This window comes from Sciurus carolinensis, chromosome 2, assembly GCF_902686445.1.
Source record: "Sciurus carolinensis chromosome 2, mSciCar1.2, whole genome shotgun sequence".
NCBI classification, from domain to species: Eukaryota; Metazoa; Chordata; class Mammalia; order Rodentia; family Sciuridae; genus Sciurus; species Sciurus carolinensis.
Window position 1 is genome coordinate 55,505,646 of NC_062214.1, and position 18,662 is coordinate 55,524,307.

Below are 18,662 nucleotides of genomic sequence, written 5' to 3' on the forward strand. Positions count from 1 at the left end.
TACTTTCCACACTCACAGAAAAGTCTTCTGGGTTTCAGATGAAGCTGCAGTGAATCCATGTTATTTATTTGAGACTGAAAACGTTGACAATATTGAGCAATCTGTGAACTCGTCATATCTTCCCTTTTATTTAGTTTTAACTCCTCCCAGCAAGTCTTTGAGGTTTTTGCTATACATATCTTGCACATCTGTTAGATTTAGTTTTAAGTATTTCTTTTGCTATTTATTTTAAGTATTTCCACTTCTAATTATTCAATGCTACCATGCAGAACTAAAATTAATTTTTTGCATGGTTATTCATCTTATATCCTAGAACCTTACTGAACTCATTTCTGTAAATCCTTTAGTACCATCTATACCACTCAAATCAAGACCACATATTCCTTCTTCCTTTTAAATCTGTATGGCTTTCTTTTGCTTGCACTGCTGCATCAGATAGCATCTCCACAGTGTTAAGAGCAAATACCATTGTTTCTGATCACAAGGGAAAGCATTCATTCTTTTAATGTTAGATGCCCTTCATCAGAATGAGGAGGTTCCCTTCTAATCCTAGGATGCTGAGAGTTTCTGAGAAATTGTATCATAAAAGGGTGCTGAGCAAAGATTTTTTTAATAATTAAAAAAAAAAAAAATCAGGAGCTAGAGGTGTGGCTCACTGGTAAATCACTTGCCTCACATGGGCAAAGCCCTGGGTTTGATCCCCAGCACTTCCCATTAAAAATAATAATAATAATGCTTGCAAAGGTGTGCCATGAAACTAATCTTAGACCCTGAATGTGGTCAAACATTCACTCATAGTAGAAAAACTAGAAACATCAGAAATGCTCCAAAATAAATAGTTAAAATACTCTATTAAAAAACAAACATACAATTTGGCATTAAAAATCATGTTGCCAGATGGGCACAGTGGAGCACAACTGTAATCCCAGGTACTCAAGAGGCTGAGAGGCAGGATGATTGCAAATTCAAGGTCAGCCTTGCCAATTTAGTGAGACCCTGTCTCAAAATAAAACCAAATTTTAAAAAAGGCCTGGGAATATAGCTCAGTGGTAGAGTGTTCCTGGATTCACCCCAGTTCCACAAAAGAAAAAAGTCATCAAAGAAAATTTAATAAAGTGGGAAAATGATTACAACATAATGTTGAAATAAAATCTAGAGAAATCTTATTTCAATTTTGCATAAATATGTATATATAAATGGCAGGATTAGCAATACTACTAAAACAGCATTTTTGTATTCTCTCTGTACTTTCTACAATAAGCCAAAAAATTCAGTGTCTGGCAACTCCTATAGATCAGTAAGTGTTATTTTAAGATGTCAAATGAAGGTATAATAACTGCTCCCTGAAATAACTTCTACTTATACTTGTTTAGAGTATCTAATACTCTCTACTCCTTCCACGAAACATTTGTGCTGAAATATATGACTGATTTACTAGATGCTAGAAATGTACTTCCATACCATACATTTCTGTTTCCACTAGCTCAGTTATATGCTAATACAAGTCAGCAGTTGTAACCATCCTTTATATTTGATAACTGTACCGCCATTATAATTATGTGATTTAATCAGACATTCTATAAACAGCTAAAAAACCAAATGTAAAAAAGAAAAACCTTGTTCTGATAAAAACTAAGCTGAATGTTTCAGAAAGACTTTAAAACCAATTTCTGATAAATTAGATAAAAGAAAACTGTAAAAGCTACAGAAAAATCGACCCATCTAAAAGGTTTCTGCACTAAGTCTGTGTCTAGAGTATATTCGGGTTTTTACTCCACTTTAGGTAAACAAAAATTTGAAGTTACAGGGAATAAATTAAGGGTTTTGTTTGGATGAGGGACAAGAAGTTACATAATGGCAAGTTTGGTCTTAAAAGACTGGCAAATTAACAATACATTTAAATAAATTAAAAGTTAAGTGTAGCAACACTTATGATTCCTCACCTTAACTTTCTGACTCACTGTCACAATCTACTGATACTAATTGCATAAGGGCATGTCTAATTTTTTTTTTTTTTTTTTTTTAAAGGTACCAGGGATTGAACTCAGGGGCACTCAACCACTGAGTCGCATATCCATCCCTATCTGTATTTTATTTAGAGTCAGAGCCTTGCTGCTGCTGAGACTGGTTTTGAACTCGTGATCCTCCTGTCTCAGCCTACTGCGCCACTGGGATTACAGACAGTGCCACAGCGCCTATCTAATGTATTTTATAACCAGGAAAACAATTTTTATAACCAGGAAATAAATTAATTTGGGGGTGGGTAAGGTTTGCTACATTCCTTCCACTCTACTGACTTACCTCATAAAGCATAAGTCGAACATCAGCCTGCTGGCCTAAGCATCTCCTCAAACTATCCATGATCTCAAGGCAGAAAGTTTCATTGGCAACAGAATTGTAACGGCTGTGAATATCCACGTGAACCTGAAAGGGAGAGGCCAGTTCACATCCATCTTAGGTGTTTCCATTAAGGAGTAAAATAAGTCTATATTTTTGGTCAAAGAAATGGACTGAGCTTTCCCTATGCTAAAACCCAGAACTGAGTCAGACACTATAATCGCTACCATATATCGGTGATGCTCTTACTCTAAACTGAGATAAAAGAATTTTCAAGCATTTTAACGAAATCAAATTTTCTCCCCCTTCCTTAACAATGTCAGCTGCTTAGGAAGCACTAATTATCTTATATTACTAAAACACAGCAATCAGAATATACATGATTTTATTTAAAAGGCCTAAGAATTTCTTAAATATCTTTAATAGCTAAAAGAATCTATCTCTCCCACAAATTCCAGAGATGTTTAGAGGTAAAGACTTTTGTTTAGGAATGGACATGACAAAGACCTGACATTCTTTGACTTCAAATAAAACTGGTCATTACAAAAAATTTCTTAATCCTTACTTCAGATATAGTGAAATAATTCATACTGTCTGAGGTCAAATCCTAGTTCTACCCTTTACCGGTTATATAAATATAACCTTGGGGACTGGGGGTGTAGCCCAGTGCTAAGAGTACTTGCCTAGCATGTGTGAGACCCTGGGTTCATAAACATCCCCTAAAGCAATAAATAAACAAATAACCTTGGGCAAGTACTTAACCTCTATCAGTCTTAGTTTCCTTATCCTTAAAATGGGAACAATAAATGGGGTAAAAATAAATAATGACACCCACTATTCCTCATATTTAATTTAACTGTATGTTACTGGCAGGTTTTATACAGTTATACTAGAGCAGTGAAGGATTCTTAATGAAATAGCTAATTATGTCTATTCATAAACTCTATAAGACATCATTTAAATCATGAAGACAATTTTACTGCTCAAAATTCAGATTATGAAATTACCATAAAGTTTCATTTTCTCAGATTACATGTTTTAATGGTACAAAGTAAATAAACTCACTTATTTTAAAATTGGGTCTAATACCTAGCCTCAGACAATGATAGTTAAGCTTAAATGAGATAATAAATGTAAATCACTTAAGTACAGTGTCCAGCAGAGTGATATCCAATAGAAAGGTATTATGAACCACAAATATAACCCATTTATGTAATTTAAAAATTTCTACTAGCCACATCAAAAAAGTAAAAGGTAACAGATGAAGTTTTAATATTTTTTAAACAGGTGACAAATATTATCTCAATGTAAAATGAATATAAAAATTGAGATAAGTATTAATTGATAACACCACCATCATCATCTTCATGATAAAACTCAGTTTCAAGATCATTCTTAAAACTACAAGAGGAATTTTTAAAAAGGAGTATTCATATCACTGGCTTCTGCTTCAATGCTCAAATTAAAAGTTAGTGTGAATGATCCTTACCTGACTGACACCAATAGACTGACTGCACTGAGAGGATGACAGGCTCCCTAAAACTTTAAAGTTCTTCAGGAGCAACAAAAACCCAGCAACTGCAGATTTTCGGGCATCAAGCTGGCTAGCTCAGGAATACAGAGAAGGATAACAAACAGCATTAATTTTATAGGAATATGAATATCCAGTCAGTTCCATACAGAAAAAGAATATGTATAAAGAATGAAGCACAAGCCAGGAACAGTGGTGCACACCTATAATCCCAGCAGCTCATAGGCTGGGACAGAAGGATCCGAGTTCAAAGCCAGCCTCAGCAACAGTGAGGTGCTAAATAAGCAAGTCAGTGAGATCCTATCTCTAAATAAAATACAAAATAGGCCTCGGGATGTGGCTCAGTGGTTGAGTGCCCCTGAGTTCAATCTCTGGTACCCTTTCACTCAACCCCCAAAAAGAAAGTAGCACAAAATAAACAATCTATATTTTCAAATTAAGCAATCAACTGTTTAAAGCAATCAGTGATATGGAAATTCAATTATTTTTTTCATTATCATCTTAACCTCATGCATCTATCTGAATTTTCTTCTATCCCGCTCTCAAATCTTTATGGGGATAAGAATTAGAGTGATGACAGGTTATAAAATGGGCTGCTAACTCAAATTTAAGTACTGAAGGGCAAAGGAAATGGCTTAGTTCTTCTGTGTCCAAAGGAGTGCTTCTCTTCACAAACTCTCACAGAGGAGTGCAATACTTTGTGCCATGTAAACCTTCTATCCAGAAAAATGACACATGCAATGCAGCTGAGGCTCAATGATTAATTCATGTTACACATTTATTCATGTTATACATTCTACAACATGCAATTTTATTAGGTGAGGATTAACACAAAACTGACAATTCTAGAACAGAGAATAGCAGTAGTATATGTTCCTCTGAACATCTGTAATATCACGATTAATGTGATATTAATTGGGCATCTTATTCTACAAATACCAAATGCTTTATATATATTACTGTCTCTTTATTTTTAGAATACAGTATTACCATACCTGGTCCCTGACCACAATTCTTATGTTCACTAAAACCGAAATTCTTGAGTATATTCTTCTTAACTAAGGTACTTAACCTTTTGGAACTACTGCCAGCTGAGGTTTCAGAGAATTTGGCAATGGAACTTCTTCCTAAAGTTTATTCTAGGAGTAGTATAGCAGAGTACTTGAGATCGCAAGCTTTGATGTTAGATTACTTCCACCATCAACTACCACTTGACTTTTGGAAAGCCAATAATCTTCTCTAATCCTGTTTCTTTATCTATAAAATGGGAACTGAAGTATTTTGCACTTCACAGGGTTGCTCTGAAAACTAAATGAAAAGAAGCACATAATATACTTAGCACAATGCTTTACTTGATATGAGTGCTCTGCTGGATTAGGAATTTCATGTGAATAGGTGGTATTGGGAGATGGCAAAGACAACTTTTAGTTGCAACGTTACAAAGTATAACTTTCTATGATTTCAAGGAATGCTACATACCTGGCAAACATAGCCTTCCGAAGGACAAGTATCAAGGAGTCTCTCATTGACACACTGACTTTGAGAAGTGGCTGAAGGAAGAAAACAAAGTGGTAAAAACAGAGTTTGCTTATTTATTAGCTTTAGTTCATTTCTACTATTATTGTTAGCATTAGCCTTATATAAGGAACTTTGGTTCTGTTGTATATATATTTTAATGTTGACTACACTTCATAAGGATAATAGTATACTCTGAAACAGTAAATTGAAACTAGTTTTGAATATATTTGTAAACCCACTGTACGCAACAATTTAAGAGAATTTCAATTACTTCACCAACTTGAAAATGAATCCAAGGAGAGAGAATATGCTACAGAGGAGTCAAATTGGAACACAGGCCAGCTCAATACTCTTGCCATTTTACTATGAAGTTTTATATCTCAGACTCAAGGGACATTAATATTTATAAAGAAATGTATCAGACTTCCATTACACAGTTAACCTCAGTTTTGACACAAGTTAAACTTTGATGTCAAAAACTTACCTGCACTGCCTTAAGTAGGCCTTGTACAGTTTGAAGGGGCAGGAAGGACAAAAAGTCAAAAGCTTCTGTGACTTTAGAAGAACAGCTCTGAAGAACTAAGGGTGCATACATGATGATATTTGAAAGTAAATCTGAAAAACAGAATCTATAATCAGTTACCTCAACTTAATTTTTAAAATAGGAAAATAAATGAGGAAAGAAATGATAAAAAATCTTGTTCCTTTATGAATTAAGTATACAGCACTACAAATTTCTACTAATCAAACACACTGTTTCTCCATCAGTCAGGATAGTTTAACTTTTTTTTGTTGGCAGTACAAGATAACAAAAATTAAACTGCCTCAAAGAAAGGAAGAAATCCAACATGGTACCTAGACAAGTAGCACATCTTCATATTTCCATGCTAAAATAAAGCAAAACATTTATGAATTTTTTTATGTGTAAGCATAATATTGTACTATCAAGAATATCTGAAGTTTAAAATATGGGTCTCTCTTCCTTCAAAAATTTGAATAATTTAGTTGGAAGTCAAAAAATATTTTAGAAAAATTAAAGAACGAATAGATCAAATATCTAATAATGCCAAATATTTATCTAAAAAATGATAAAGTTTAAATATGATTCAACACAAAAAAACATTGAGTTGATGTACTTTAGAAAAGCAGTGAGGAAGTATCCAGTGAATCTCACCATCAAGTACATCCGAGACTAGCGTCCTAATTAAAATAAGACATATTCCATGTTTGTATAGTTATATCAAAATGGACTCTACTGTCATGTACAGTTAAAAAGAACCAATAAAAAAAGACCAATGAGAAGGAACTTAAACTAGGTTCTGAAAAATGAGTACCATTATACATGCTGAAATGATCAGGAAGGTCTACTAAATATAATAGTAGAACGGTAGAACACCTATTCAGAAGATGACAGGGAAACCAGTAGCACTGGAGTGAAGGATTCAGAAAAGTATACTATGGAGGTTAATGTGGGAAAAGTAGGTTAGGATCAAACTGAAGGACCTGAAGTACCAGAATGAAGAGCTGATAATTTGTTAAAGAATATACTGATGATTTCATAACAGGGTAGTTTTTTTAGGAATACTAATCTGGCAGCAATATATAGTCTTAATTGTTGCAGGGAGAAGAGAAGGCTGGAAAACCATTTAGGAAGCTGTGGGTCAAAAAATTTAAGAGAATTACTATCAAAGTATGTTCTCTGAACACAAATTAGAAATCAGTAACAAATATCAAAAAAAATTCTCAAATATTTGGAAACTAAACCCACTTCTAAATAATTCATAAGTTTAAATACAAAACAAAAACAAAAACAAGCAAAAAAACACCCACAAGGGAAACTAGGAAATATTTGGAACTAAAAGAAAATGAAAAAACTGATGGGATGAAGCTAAAGTAATATTTAGAGCAAAATTTATAGCTTAGTGCTTACAATGGAAAAGAGAGTTAAGATCTCAAATTAATTGCAAAAGCTTCCAATCAAGGAAGAATAAATTAAGCTCAAAGTAAGAAGGAAAAAAGAAAACACAAACAAAAAAGAAGAAATGAAAGTGAAAAATAGAAAAGAAATAGAGAAATTTTAAAAACTCAAAAACTGGTTCTTTGAGAATATCAATAAAATCAATAAATGTGGGGGAGGTTTCAAGATGGCGGACTAGAGGGCGGCTGCATTTCATGTTGCTCCAGGACGCAGGATTCAAAAGAGGAGATAGTGAGAGACTTGGGACCAACTCAAAGTCACCGGGTGAGTCACTCCCGTTGGGGAGGCGTCCTGGATGGGGCGGTAGTCCCAGAACGCAGGGAACTTTGTGAAATAGAGTTGCCCGGCGAGACACCACCCTCCCCCCCCACACCCACCCCCCGCCGCTGGAGCGGTAAACACGGACAACTGGGATCATCCTAGAGGAGGCGGCTCAGCACAGCGCTTGGACTCGGAGCAACCACTGGGGCTCCGGGCGGCTGCCTGAGGAGGAGCAGCGTGGCAAGCTGTTTAGACTCAGAGCGACCGCTTCTGAACATCGGGGGGTTGCCCGGAGGAAGAGGAGAAGCGCGGCAGGTCACTTGGTCTAGGAGTGACTGCATCAGAGCCACAGGCGGTTGCCAGAGGAGGAGGAGAGTGGTGAGTTGTTTGGACTCAAAAGCGACTGCTCCTGAACACCGGTGGCCTGCCTGGAGGAGGAGCGCAGTGGGTCGCTTGGTCTCCGAGCGACCACTCCTGAACACCCGGGGGACTACACCGAGGAGGAGGAGGAACAGGGTGGGTCACTTGGACTCTGAGTGACTGCCTAGGGCTACGGGCGGTTGGCGGGAGGAGGAGACACGAAGTGAGTTGCTTGGACTCCTAGTGGCTGCGTCTGAACACCGGGCGGCTGTCCGGAGGAAGAGGTGTGTGGCGGGTCTCTGGGTCTCAGAGCTATTGTACGGGGCTCCAGGTGGCGGCTCAGAGGAGGGGCCGCATTGCCAGGTGATTAGGTGCAGAGCAGGGTCCCAGGACCGGCTTCTTGGTGGAGGAGCCGCACAGAGACACGCCTAGGGGCGGACGAAGTTTCCAGGACTGCAGGCAGCTTCTCTGAGGAGAGGCAGCCTAAGGAGACTCGTCTGCGAAGGGTGAGGCTCCCAGGCCCAGGAGGTAGGTCCGGGCCCCTGGGAACGTTGCAGAGGAAGACAGCCCAGCCCAGGTGGTAGTTGTAGATTGAGGGGAACCTATAGGTGGGGAACTGACCAGCGAGACCTCCCCACCGGGTGAGTCTTCCCTGCCGGGTGAGGTTTTCCCACAAGGAAGGTAAAACCACAGACAAAGGCACAACAGGCCTTGCCTCAGCCCGCAGCCTAGTTCCCCTTTGGATGACCATTGGTCAACAAGTGGAGGCACCTCTGCCCACTATCAGGGAATATACCCCACCTGAGGGTCACCAACCCTAGAGAGGCAGCTTCCTTGTGGAGCACCGCATTATCAACTTCCTCCAAGACTGTAGGCTACTGTAGGATAAGAGGGGATATACTAGCAATCTTCAGGGACATTATAAGTCAAAAGAGGAAATCTGCAATATCTTAATGACCCACTGATTCCTGAACAATATGAGAAAATAAGGGAAGAAAATGCCCCAAACAAATCTAGATGTTACATCAATAAAATCCAACGACAGCATGGCAGAAGAAATGACAGAAAGGGAGTTCAGAATGTACATAATTAAAATGATCAGGGAAGCAAACGATGAGATGAAAGAGCAAATGCAGGCATTGAATGATGAGATGAAAGAGCAAATGCAGGCATTGAATGATACCACCAATCGACAGATAAAAGAGCAAATACAGGAAGCAAAAGATCATTTCAATAAAGAGTTAGAGATATTGAAAAAAACCAAACAGAAATCCTTGAAATGAAGGAAACAATAAACCAAATTAAGAACTCCATAGAAAGCATAACCAATAGGATAGAACACCTGGAAGACAGAACCTCAGATATTGAAGACAAAATATTTAACCTTGAAAACAAAGTTGAACAAACAGAGAAGATGGTAAGAAATCATGAACAGAACCTCCAAGAACTATGGGATATCATGAAAAGGCCAAATTTGAGAATTATTGGGATTGAGGAAGGCTTAGAGAAACAAACCAAAGGAATGAACAATCTATTCAATGAAATAATATCAGAAAATTTCCCAAATATGAAGAATGAAATGGAAAATCAAGTTCAAGAGGCTTATAGGACTCCAAATACACAAAATTACAACAGACCCACACCAAGGCACATTATAATGAAAATACCTAACATACAAAATAAAGACAGAATTTTAAAGGCTGTGAGAGAAAAGAAACAAATTACATTCAGAGGGAAACCAATACGGATATCAGCAGATTTTTCAATCCAGACCCTAAAAGCTAGAAGGGCCTGGAACAACATTTTTCAAGCTCCGAAAGAAAATGGATGCCAACCAAGAATCTTATACCCAGCAAAACTTACCTTCAAATTTGACGATGAAATAAAATCATTCCATGATAAACAAAAGCTAAAAGAATTTACAAAAGAAAGCCAGCATTACAGAACATTCTCAGCAAAATATTCCATGAGGAAGAGATAAAAAACAAAGAAGCAAATCAGCAAAGGGAGGAATTATCCTAAAGGAACTGTCAAATAAAGGAGGAACCAAGTTGTGTCAAAAATAAATAAATAAATAAATAAAATTTAAAAAATGAACCAAATGACCGGGAATACAAATCGTATCTCAATAATAACCCTGAATGTTAATGGCCTGAATTCATCAATCAAAAGACATAGACTGGCAGATTGGATTAAAAAGAAACATCCAACAATATGTTGCCTGCAAGAGACTCACCTCATAGAAAGAGATACCCATAGACTAAAGGTGAAAGGATGGGGAAAAACATACCATACACATGGACTCAGCAAAAAAGCTGGAGTATCCATCCTCATTTCAGACAATGTGGACTTCAAGCCAAAGTTAGTCAGAAGGGATAAAGAAGGACATTTCATACTGCTTAAAGGAAGCATAAATCAGCAAGATATAACAATCATAAACATCTATGCCCCAAACAGTGGCTCATCCATGTATGTCAAACAAATCCTCCTCAATTTTAGAAACCAAATAGACCATAACACAATAATACTAGGTGATTTTAACACGCCTCTCTCACCACTGGACAGATCTTCCAAACAAAAATTGGACAAAGAAACCACAGATCTCAATAACACAATCAATAATTTAGACTTAACAGACATTTATAGAATATACCATCCAACCAAGAGTGAATACACTTTCTTCTCAGCAGCACATGGATCCTTCTCTAAAATAGACCATATATTATGCCACAAAGCTAATGTTAGCAAATACAAGAAGATAGAGACACTACCTTGTATTCTATCAGATCATAATGAAGTTAGAAATAAATGAAAGAGTAAAAAACAGAAACTACTCCAACACCTGGAGATTAAACAATATGCTATTATATGATGAATAGATAACAGAAGATATTAGGAAGGAAATTAAAAAATTCTTAGAGGTAAACGAGAACAAAGAAACATCATATCAAAATCTCTGGGACACTATGTAAGCAGTACTTAGAGGAAGATTTATTTCATGGAGCACATTTAATAAAAGAAGTAAAACTCAAAAAATAAACGACCTAACACTACAGCTCAAAGCCCTAGAAAAAGAAGAACAGACCAACACCAAAAGTAGTAGAAGACAGGAATAGTTAAACTCAGAGCTGAAATCAATGAAATTGAAACAAAAGAAACAATACAAAAAATGGACAAAATAAATAGTTGGTTCTTCGAAAAAATAAACAAAATTGATAAACCTTTAGCCACACTAACAAAGAGAAGACGAGAGAAAACCCAAATCACTAAAATTCGGAATAAACAAGGAAATATCACAACAGACACGACTGAAATACAAAACATAATTAGAAGCTATTTTGAAAATCTATACTCCAACAAAATAGAAAATTTCGAAGACATCAACAGGTTTCTAGAGACATATGAATTGCCTAAACTGAACGAGGAGAACATACACAATTTAAATAGACCAATTCCAAGTAATGAAATAGAAGAAGTCATCAAAGGCCTACCAACAAAGAAAAGTCCAGGACCAGATGGGTTCTCAGCCGAGTTCTACAAAACCTTTAAAGAAGAGCTCATTCCAATACTTCTCAAAGTATTCCAGAAAATAGAAGCGGAGGGAACCCTCCCAAACTCATTCTATGAAGCCAGTATTACACCCTGATACCTAAACCAGACAGAGACACATCGAGGAAAGAAAATTTCAGACCAATATCCTTAATGAACATCGACGCAAAAATTCTCAACAAAATTTTAGCAAATCGCATACAAAAACATATTAAAAAGATAGTGCACCATGATCAAGTGGGTTTCATCCCAGGGATGCAAGGTTGGTACATCAGGAAATCAATAAATGTAATTCACCATATCAATAGACTTAAAGTCAAGAATCACATGATTATTTCAATAGATGCAGAAAAAGCATTTGATAAAATACAGCATCCCTTCATGCTCAAAACACTAGAAAAAATAGGGATAGGGGGAACATTCCTTAACATTGTAAAGGGCATCTATGCTAAGCCCATGGCTAATATCATTCTAAATGGTGAAAAACTGAAAGCATTCCCCCTAAAAACTGGAACAAGGCAGGGATGCCCTCTTTCACCACTTCTTTTCAATATCTTCCTTGAAACTCTAGCCAGAGCAATTAGACAGACCAAAGAAATTAAAGGGATACGAATAGGAAAAGAAGAACTCAAACTATCCCTACTTGCTGATGATATGATTATATACTTAGAGGAACCAGGAAATTCCACCAGAAAACTTTTCGATCTCATAAGTGAATTCAGTAAAGTAGCGGGATATAAGATCAATGCACATAAATCTAAGGCATTTTTATATATAAGTGATGAATCTTCAGAAAGAGAAATTAGGAAAACTACCCCATTCACAATACCTTCGAAAAAAATAAAATACTTGGGAATCAATCTCACAAAAGAGGTGAAAGACCTCTACAATGAGAACTACAGAACACTAAAGAAAGAAATTAAAGAAAACCTTAGAAGATGGAAAGATCTCCCATGTTCTTGGATAGGAAGAATTAATATTGTCAAAATGGCCATACTACCAAAAGTGCTATACAGATTCAATGCAATTCCAATTAAAACCCCAATGATGTACCTTACAGAAATAGAGCAAGCGATTATGAAATTCACCTGGAAGAATAAAAAACCTAGAATAGCTAAAGCAATCCTTGGCAGAAAGAGTGAAGCAGGGGGTATCACAATACCAGATCTTCAACTCCACTACAAAGCAATAGTAACAAAAACGGCATGGTATTGGTACCAAAATAGAAAGGTGGATCAAAGGTACAGAATAGAGGACACGGACACAAACCCAAATAAATACAATTTTCTCATACTAGACAAAGGGGCCAACAATATGCAATGGAGAAAAGATAGCCTCTTCAACAAATGGTGCTGGGAGAATTGGAAATCCATATGCAACAGAATGAAACTAAACCCATATCTCTCACCATGCATGAAACTAAACTCAAAATGGATTAAGGACTTCGGAATCAGACCAGAGACCTTGCATCTTATAGCAGAAAAAGTAGGTCCAGAGCTTCAACATGTCGGCTTAGGACCAGACTTCCTCAACAGGACTCCCATAGCACAAGAAATAAAATCCAGAATCAATAACTGGGATAGATTCAAACTAAAAAGCTTTCTCTCAGCAAAGGAAACTATCAGCAATGCGAAGAAAGAGCCTACAGAGTGGGAGAAAATCTTTGCCAATCATACTTCAGATAGAGCACTAATCTCCGGAATCTATAAAGAACTCAAAAAACTCTACACCAAGAATGCAAATAATCCAATCGACAAATGGGCTAAGGAAATGAACAGACACTTCACAGAAGAAGATCTACAAGCAATCAACAAACATATGGAAAAATGTTCAACATCTCTAGTAATAAGAGAAATGCAAATCAAAACCACCCTAAGATTCCATCTCACCCCAATTAGAATGGCGATTATCAAGAATACAAGCAACAACAGGTGTTGGCGAGGATGTGGGGAGAAAGGTACACTCATACATTGCTGGTGGGGCTGCAAATTAGTGCAGCCACTCTGGAAAGCAGTGTGGAGACTCCTTAGAAAACTTGGAATGGAACCACCATTTGACCCAGCTATCCCACTCCTTGGCCTATACTCAAAGGACTTAAAATCAGCATATTACAGAGATACAGCCACATCAATGTTCATAGCTGCTCAGTTCACAATAGCCAGATTGTGGAACCAACCTAGATGTCCTTCAATTGATGAATGGATAAAGAAACTGTGGTATATATATACAATGGAATATTACTCAGCCATAAAGAATGATAAAATTATGGCTTTTGCAGGCAAATGGATGAAATTGGAGAATATCATGCTAAGTGAGATAAGCCAATCTCAAAAAATCAATGGACGAATGATATCGCTAATAAGTGGATGATGACACACAATGGGGGGTGGGAGGGGTTAGTGTTAGGGTTAGAGTTAGGGTTGGGGGGGCAAGAATGGAGGAAGGAAGGACTGTATAGAGGGAAAAGAGGGGTGGGAGGGGTGGGGGGAAGGGAAAAAATAACAGAATGAATCAAACAACATTACCCTATGTAAATTTATGATTACACAAATGGTACGCCTTTATGCCATGTACAAACAGAGAAACAACATGTATCCCATCTGTTTACAATAAAAAAAATCAATAAATGTGCCAAACTGATAAGGAAAAAGAGATAATACACAAATTATGACTATCAGGATGAGAAAAAGGACATTAAAGGGAATATCTGGACAGAGTGTGGTATACCTACAATCCCAACTACCTGGAAAGTTGAGGCTGGAGGATAAGTTCAAAGTCAGCCTGGGCAACTGAGGGAGACCCTGGCTCAAAATTTTAACAATTATGAAAGCTGAAGATGTAACTCAGTGGCAGAGTGCTTGCCTCCTGTGTGCTATGCCCTGGGTTCAATCCCCAAAAGAAAAAGGAATATTCTGAACAGCTTATAGCAATAAACTTGTTAAAAAAAAAAAAAACTTCTAAGATAACTGAAATAGTCTATTTCTATTAAAGAAATTGATTTTGTAGTTCAAAATCCTTTCCATATAGCACAAGGAGGCTTGGAACATAGAGAGAGAGAAAAAAAGAGTAAATATACAGGTAAAAATAATGGTTGAGAAGTTGGCATTTTTCGTCCTATAAAAGGTCAGAAGGTGAAAATTTTAGGCTTTATGGACCTTATAATGTGTGTTACAACTACCTCAACTCCACTGGCATATAGTGTGAAGCAAGACAGTTAACACTTATGAATGAACATGGCTGTGTAGCAATATCTGATTTACAGATTCTGAAATCTAAATTTTGCATATCATGAAACATTCTTCAAATTCTTCCAAACAGTAAAAGTAGTATAGTCAGATGTGGTGGCTCATGCCTACAATCCCAGCAACTGGAGAAGCTGAGGCAGAATTGCAAGCTCAGTGGTTGATTGCTCCTGGGCTCAATCACCTGGTACAAAAAAGGAAAGACAAAAGCAAACATATAGAAGGAAAACCAAATAAGCAGCAACCAATGAAATTAAAAATGAAAAATAGAGAAAAGTAAAACCAAAACCTCATTCTTTAACAGATTATTAAAACTGACAGTCCTGAATGCCCAGAGTCTAAAATCTGGAAAGTTCTTGGGCATCCTGCTTGCTAGAATGTACATCCTCCTCTTTCAAGTGTGGGAAAGTCATTTCTCCTCCTGCAGTTTACAGATAAGCAGTTCTAGGGTGTTCACGACTTCCCAATAGGTATGGAGTTTGGGGCTCTTCTGTTCAACATTGATGGAAAATAAATCAAACTGCAAATCTGGGATACAGCTGGGCAAGAATTCTTCTATTCTATCACCTGTTCCTACTACATGGGAACAGTTGGAGCACTGCTGGTATATGACATTACAAAGTGTAAAACCTTCAACCCCCTAACCATATAGTTAGAGGATGTCCGCTAGCACTCTAGTCCAGCTCCAACACGGTTATCATGCTGTTTGGGAATAAAAGTGACCTAAAGTTCCATAAGGATGTGAAGAGAGAGGAAGGAGAGGCCTTTGCTTGGGAGCATGGACTTATATTCAACGTAACTTCAGCCAAAACAGACTGTATGTTGAAGAGGCCTTCATTAACACAGCCAAAGAAATATACAGGAAGATCCAGCAGGGTTTATTTCATGTTCACAATGAGGCAAATGGCTTCAATATTGGGCCCCAGTAGTTGATTTCAACATATTACTGGGACCCAGCACCTCCCAGCAGAACCACTGTGAGACAGGATCAGATTCTGGCTGTTGCTGAATATTTGACCTGAGCTCTTCTTTTTTGCTTTTTTCCTTCCTGGAACAGTTTCAGATAAAAAGGCTTAAAGAAAAAGGTTTTACTTGCTTTGGCTGAAAGCAGCCTCTTTTCAAAAAGGTATGCTATTCTGCTTTTCCACTTAAAGAACAGGAAAATTTGGGCCCTTATCAACCTGTCCTTCTTCAGGGACAGGGAGATTCCCTATAGATTGGGGCTCTTTTCATCCTCATTTGAATATCTAAAATGTTAGGATCAAAGTTGATTTGTCATGGTAGTTCAAAAATAAACAATTTAATAAGCATATATAATATGCCCCCACCAATAATTAGTAGAAAGGGCCAAGTATATTCTGCTTGAACACTTGAGATGATTAGGATTTGGCTGGCCTTAGGACAGTGTAGGAGCTGCATAGGAATTTCATTGAGTTTTTAAACTTCTTTGCTTTTGGGGGTCTACTTGCCACTTTGGAAGAGTTCTTACAGAAAGTAGTTCCTTCTACTTGGCTCAAGGTAGCTATTACAGTATGGATGTGAGGTGTCCCCCAAAAGCTCACATGTGAGACAATGCAGGAAGGTTCAGAGGAGAAATGATTGGATTTTAAGAGTCTTAACCCAATCAGTGAATTAATCCCTGATGGAATTAATTGAAATGGTAGGGTGCAGTTGGAGGAGACTTGGAATTGGGATATGGCTTTGGGGTAGATGATTTGTATCTGGAATGGAGACTCACTCTGCTTCCTGATGATGCAAGCTGCTTCCCTCTACCACAATGACGTTCAGCCTCACCTCAAGCCACAAGGAATGGAACCGGCCTTCTATGGACTAAAACTTCTGAAACTGTGATCCCTCAAATAAACCTTTACTCCTTTATAATTGTGCTAGTCAGATTATTTAGTCACAGGAGTGAGAAAGCTGACTAAAACAGAAGTTTCTTTACTATCTCACTGCTGGTTTCTGTCTCTTACCAAACTTGAGAGAAGTAGAGTTGGTCCTTATTTTATTTATTTTCATGTGGTACTGAGGATTTAACCCAGTGCCTCACAACGTGCTAGGCAAATGCTCTACCACTGAGCATCCTAGCCCCATACTCACTTCTTAACTAAATATATTTGGACTCTCTAATTAAGCTTATTTGTTTACTGAACATGGTATATTTATTCTTACTTCTGTATCTTTATACATGCCCTACTCTGTACTAACACTGTATTTAAAAGTCCAACATTTTTTCCTTCAGGAAGCCTTCAGCAACTCTCCTAGGGACTTCTAAGCAATTATTGACATGTACCCCTTAGAGCTTTCCTTTATTGGCTTTTCATATGTATACTTATTTGTTCATGTTACTTTGTAAATATATTTTATAGTAGTTTTATATATAGAATTTGTCTCCTCCTATAGGTTGTAAGCTCTGTACAGCAAGATCCATGTCACCCCTTTATTTTTATAAACCACTTCCTCCACCATTTCTTTACAGTGCCTAGTGCTACTTATGATGTGATTTATAGAATATCTGACTAACACACTTAAAAACTTAAAGACTTATTTTAGATATTAGAGGAAACAAAAGGCTTTGGAGTCATCTCTCTGTAATCCTTTTCTCTTCCATCTGTTTACCCTGGGTTATGTATTATTCTTTTCCTCTCCTGCCTTTCTCTGGCTCATAGCCTCCATTCTGTGCAGCATACAGGAAGGCTGCTTGCTACCAAGCAATAAGATAACTGGTTGCTTCTCCAGTCCTCCTTTTCAGATCATTCAATAGTATCCTAGCCATATTTGCCTTTGCTTCACTCATCATATTACCTTCTGGGTCAGTAGCTTTTTTTCCCCTTGATATCTCATGTACTTCCACCACAGCACTGAGATCTCATGAATTTTTATGATTTTTGTTGTTAATGGTTTGTTTCATTATTAAATATGCATGTATCCCCCACTCAAAAAAAAAAAAAAACTGACAAGCCTCTCTAGTTAGCCAGGCTGACAAAGAAAAAGACACAAATTACTGGGAATCTAGAGTCACAGATAATGTAACTTCTATGTACATCATCCTACACTGTTTTCTGAATTACCAAAAAGTATTAGAACTAGTAAATGGATGTTAGCAAGGTTTTAGGATACAAGGTCAACATAAAAGAGCAGCTGTATATCTATCTGCACAATTAATCAGAAATTGAAATTTTAAGATATGCCACTTTAACATTAGTCTCAAAAACATATAAAATACTTAAGATAAATCTGATAAAAGGTATGCAAAGATCCACACAACAAAAACAAAGCCATATTGAAAAAATTTAACAAGGTCTAAACATATGGGGAACTATCCTGTGTTCACAGGTTAAAAGACTCAATATGGTTAAAATTCCAAACTAACCTCATAGACTCAAAACAACCTCAATCAAAACTTGAGCAGTTTTTTTCTAAAAATTGACAAACTGGAGTCTAAAACTTATTTGGAAATGCAAAGAACCTAAAAGAGTCAAACACATTTGAAAAATAAAGTTTGAGGACTTAACCATATCTGATTTTATGACTTGCTATAATACTATAGCAATGAAAACATCAACTGACACATAGATCATTGGAATACATTCCTGAAATAGACTCACAGATACATGGCTAGTTGATTTTTAAACAAAAATACTACTCAATGAAGAAAATTATTTTTAAAATTATTTTAAAAAATTTTTAAACAATTTTGCCAAAACAATCGGATAGTTATATGCAAAATAACAAATCAAAAAGATTAAAATCCCTTTTACCTCACACAATAAACAATACTTAACAAACATGGATCACAGATCTAAGGATAAAGGTTACAACTAAATAACTTCTAGTAGAAAACACAGGAGATCTTGGGTTTGGCAAAGTTTTATATTCGGCACAA

General features: G+C 36.9%; 1 protein-coding gene and 1 pseudogene across 4 annotated transcripts in view; one reads left to right on the forward strand and one right to left on the reverse strand.

The window, feature by feature from the left end:
- Positions 1-18,662, reverse strand: part of Fanci (FA complementation group I) — a 74,403-nt gene that overhangs the window by 23,351 nt on the left and 32,390 nt on the right. For all 4 annotated transcript variants that reach the window (XM_047538672.1, XM_047538675.1, XM_047538673.1 and 1 more), the window contains exons 15-18: positions 5,871-6,001; positions 5,348-5,418; positions 3,827-3,941; positions 2,302-2,424 (exon numbers count right to left, since the gene is read on the reverse strand). In XM_047538672.1, the coding sequence (XP_047394628.1) occupies positions 2,302-2,424; positions 3,827-3,941; positions 5,348-5,418; positions 5,871-6,001 (440 nt within the window). The remainder of the gene's footprint in view (positions 1-2,301; positions 2,425-3,826; positions 3,942-5,347; positions 5,419-5,870; positions 6,002-18,662) is intronic.
- Positions 15,280-15,785, forward strand: LOC124976057 (ras-related protein Rab-2B-like; annotated as a pseudogene).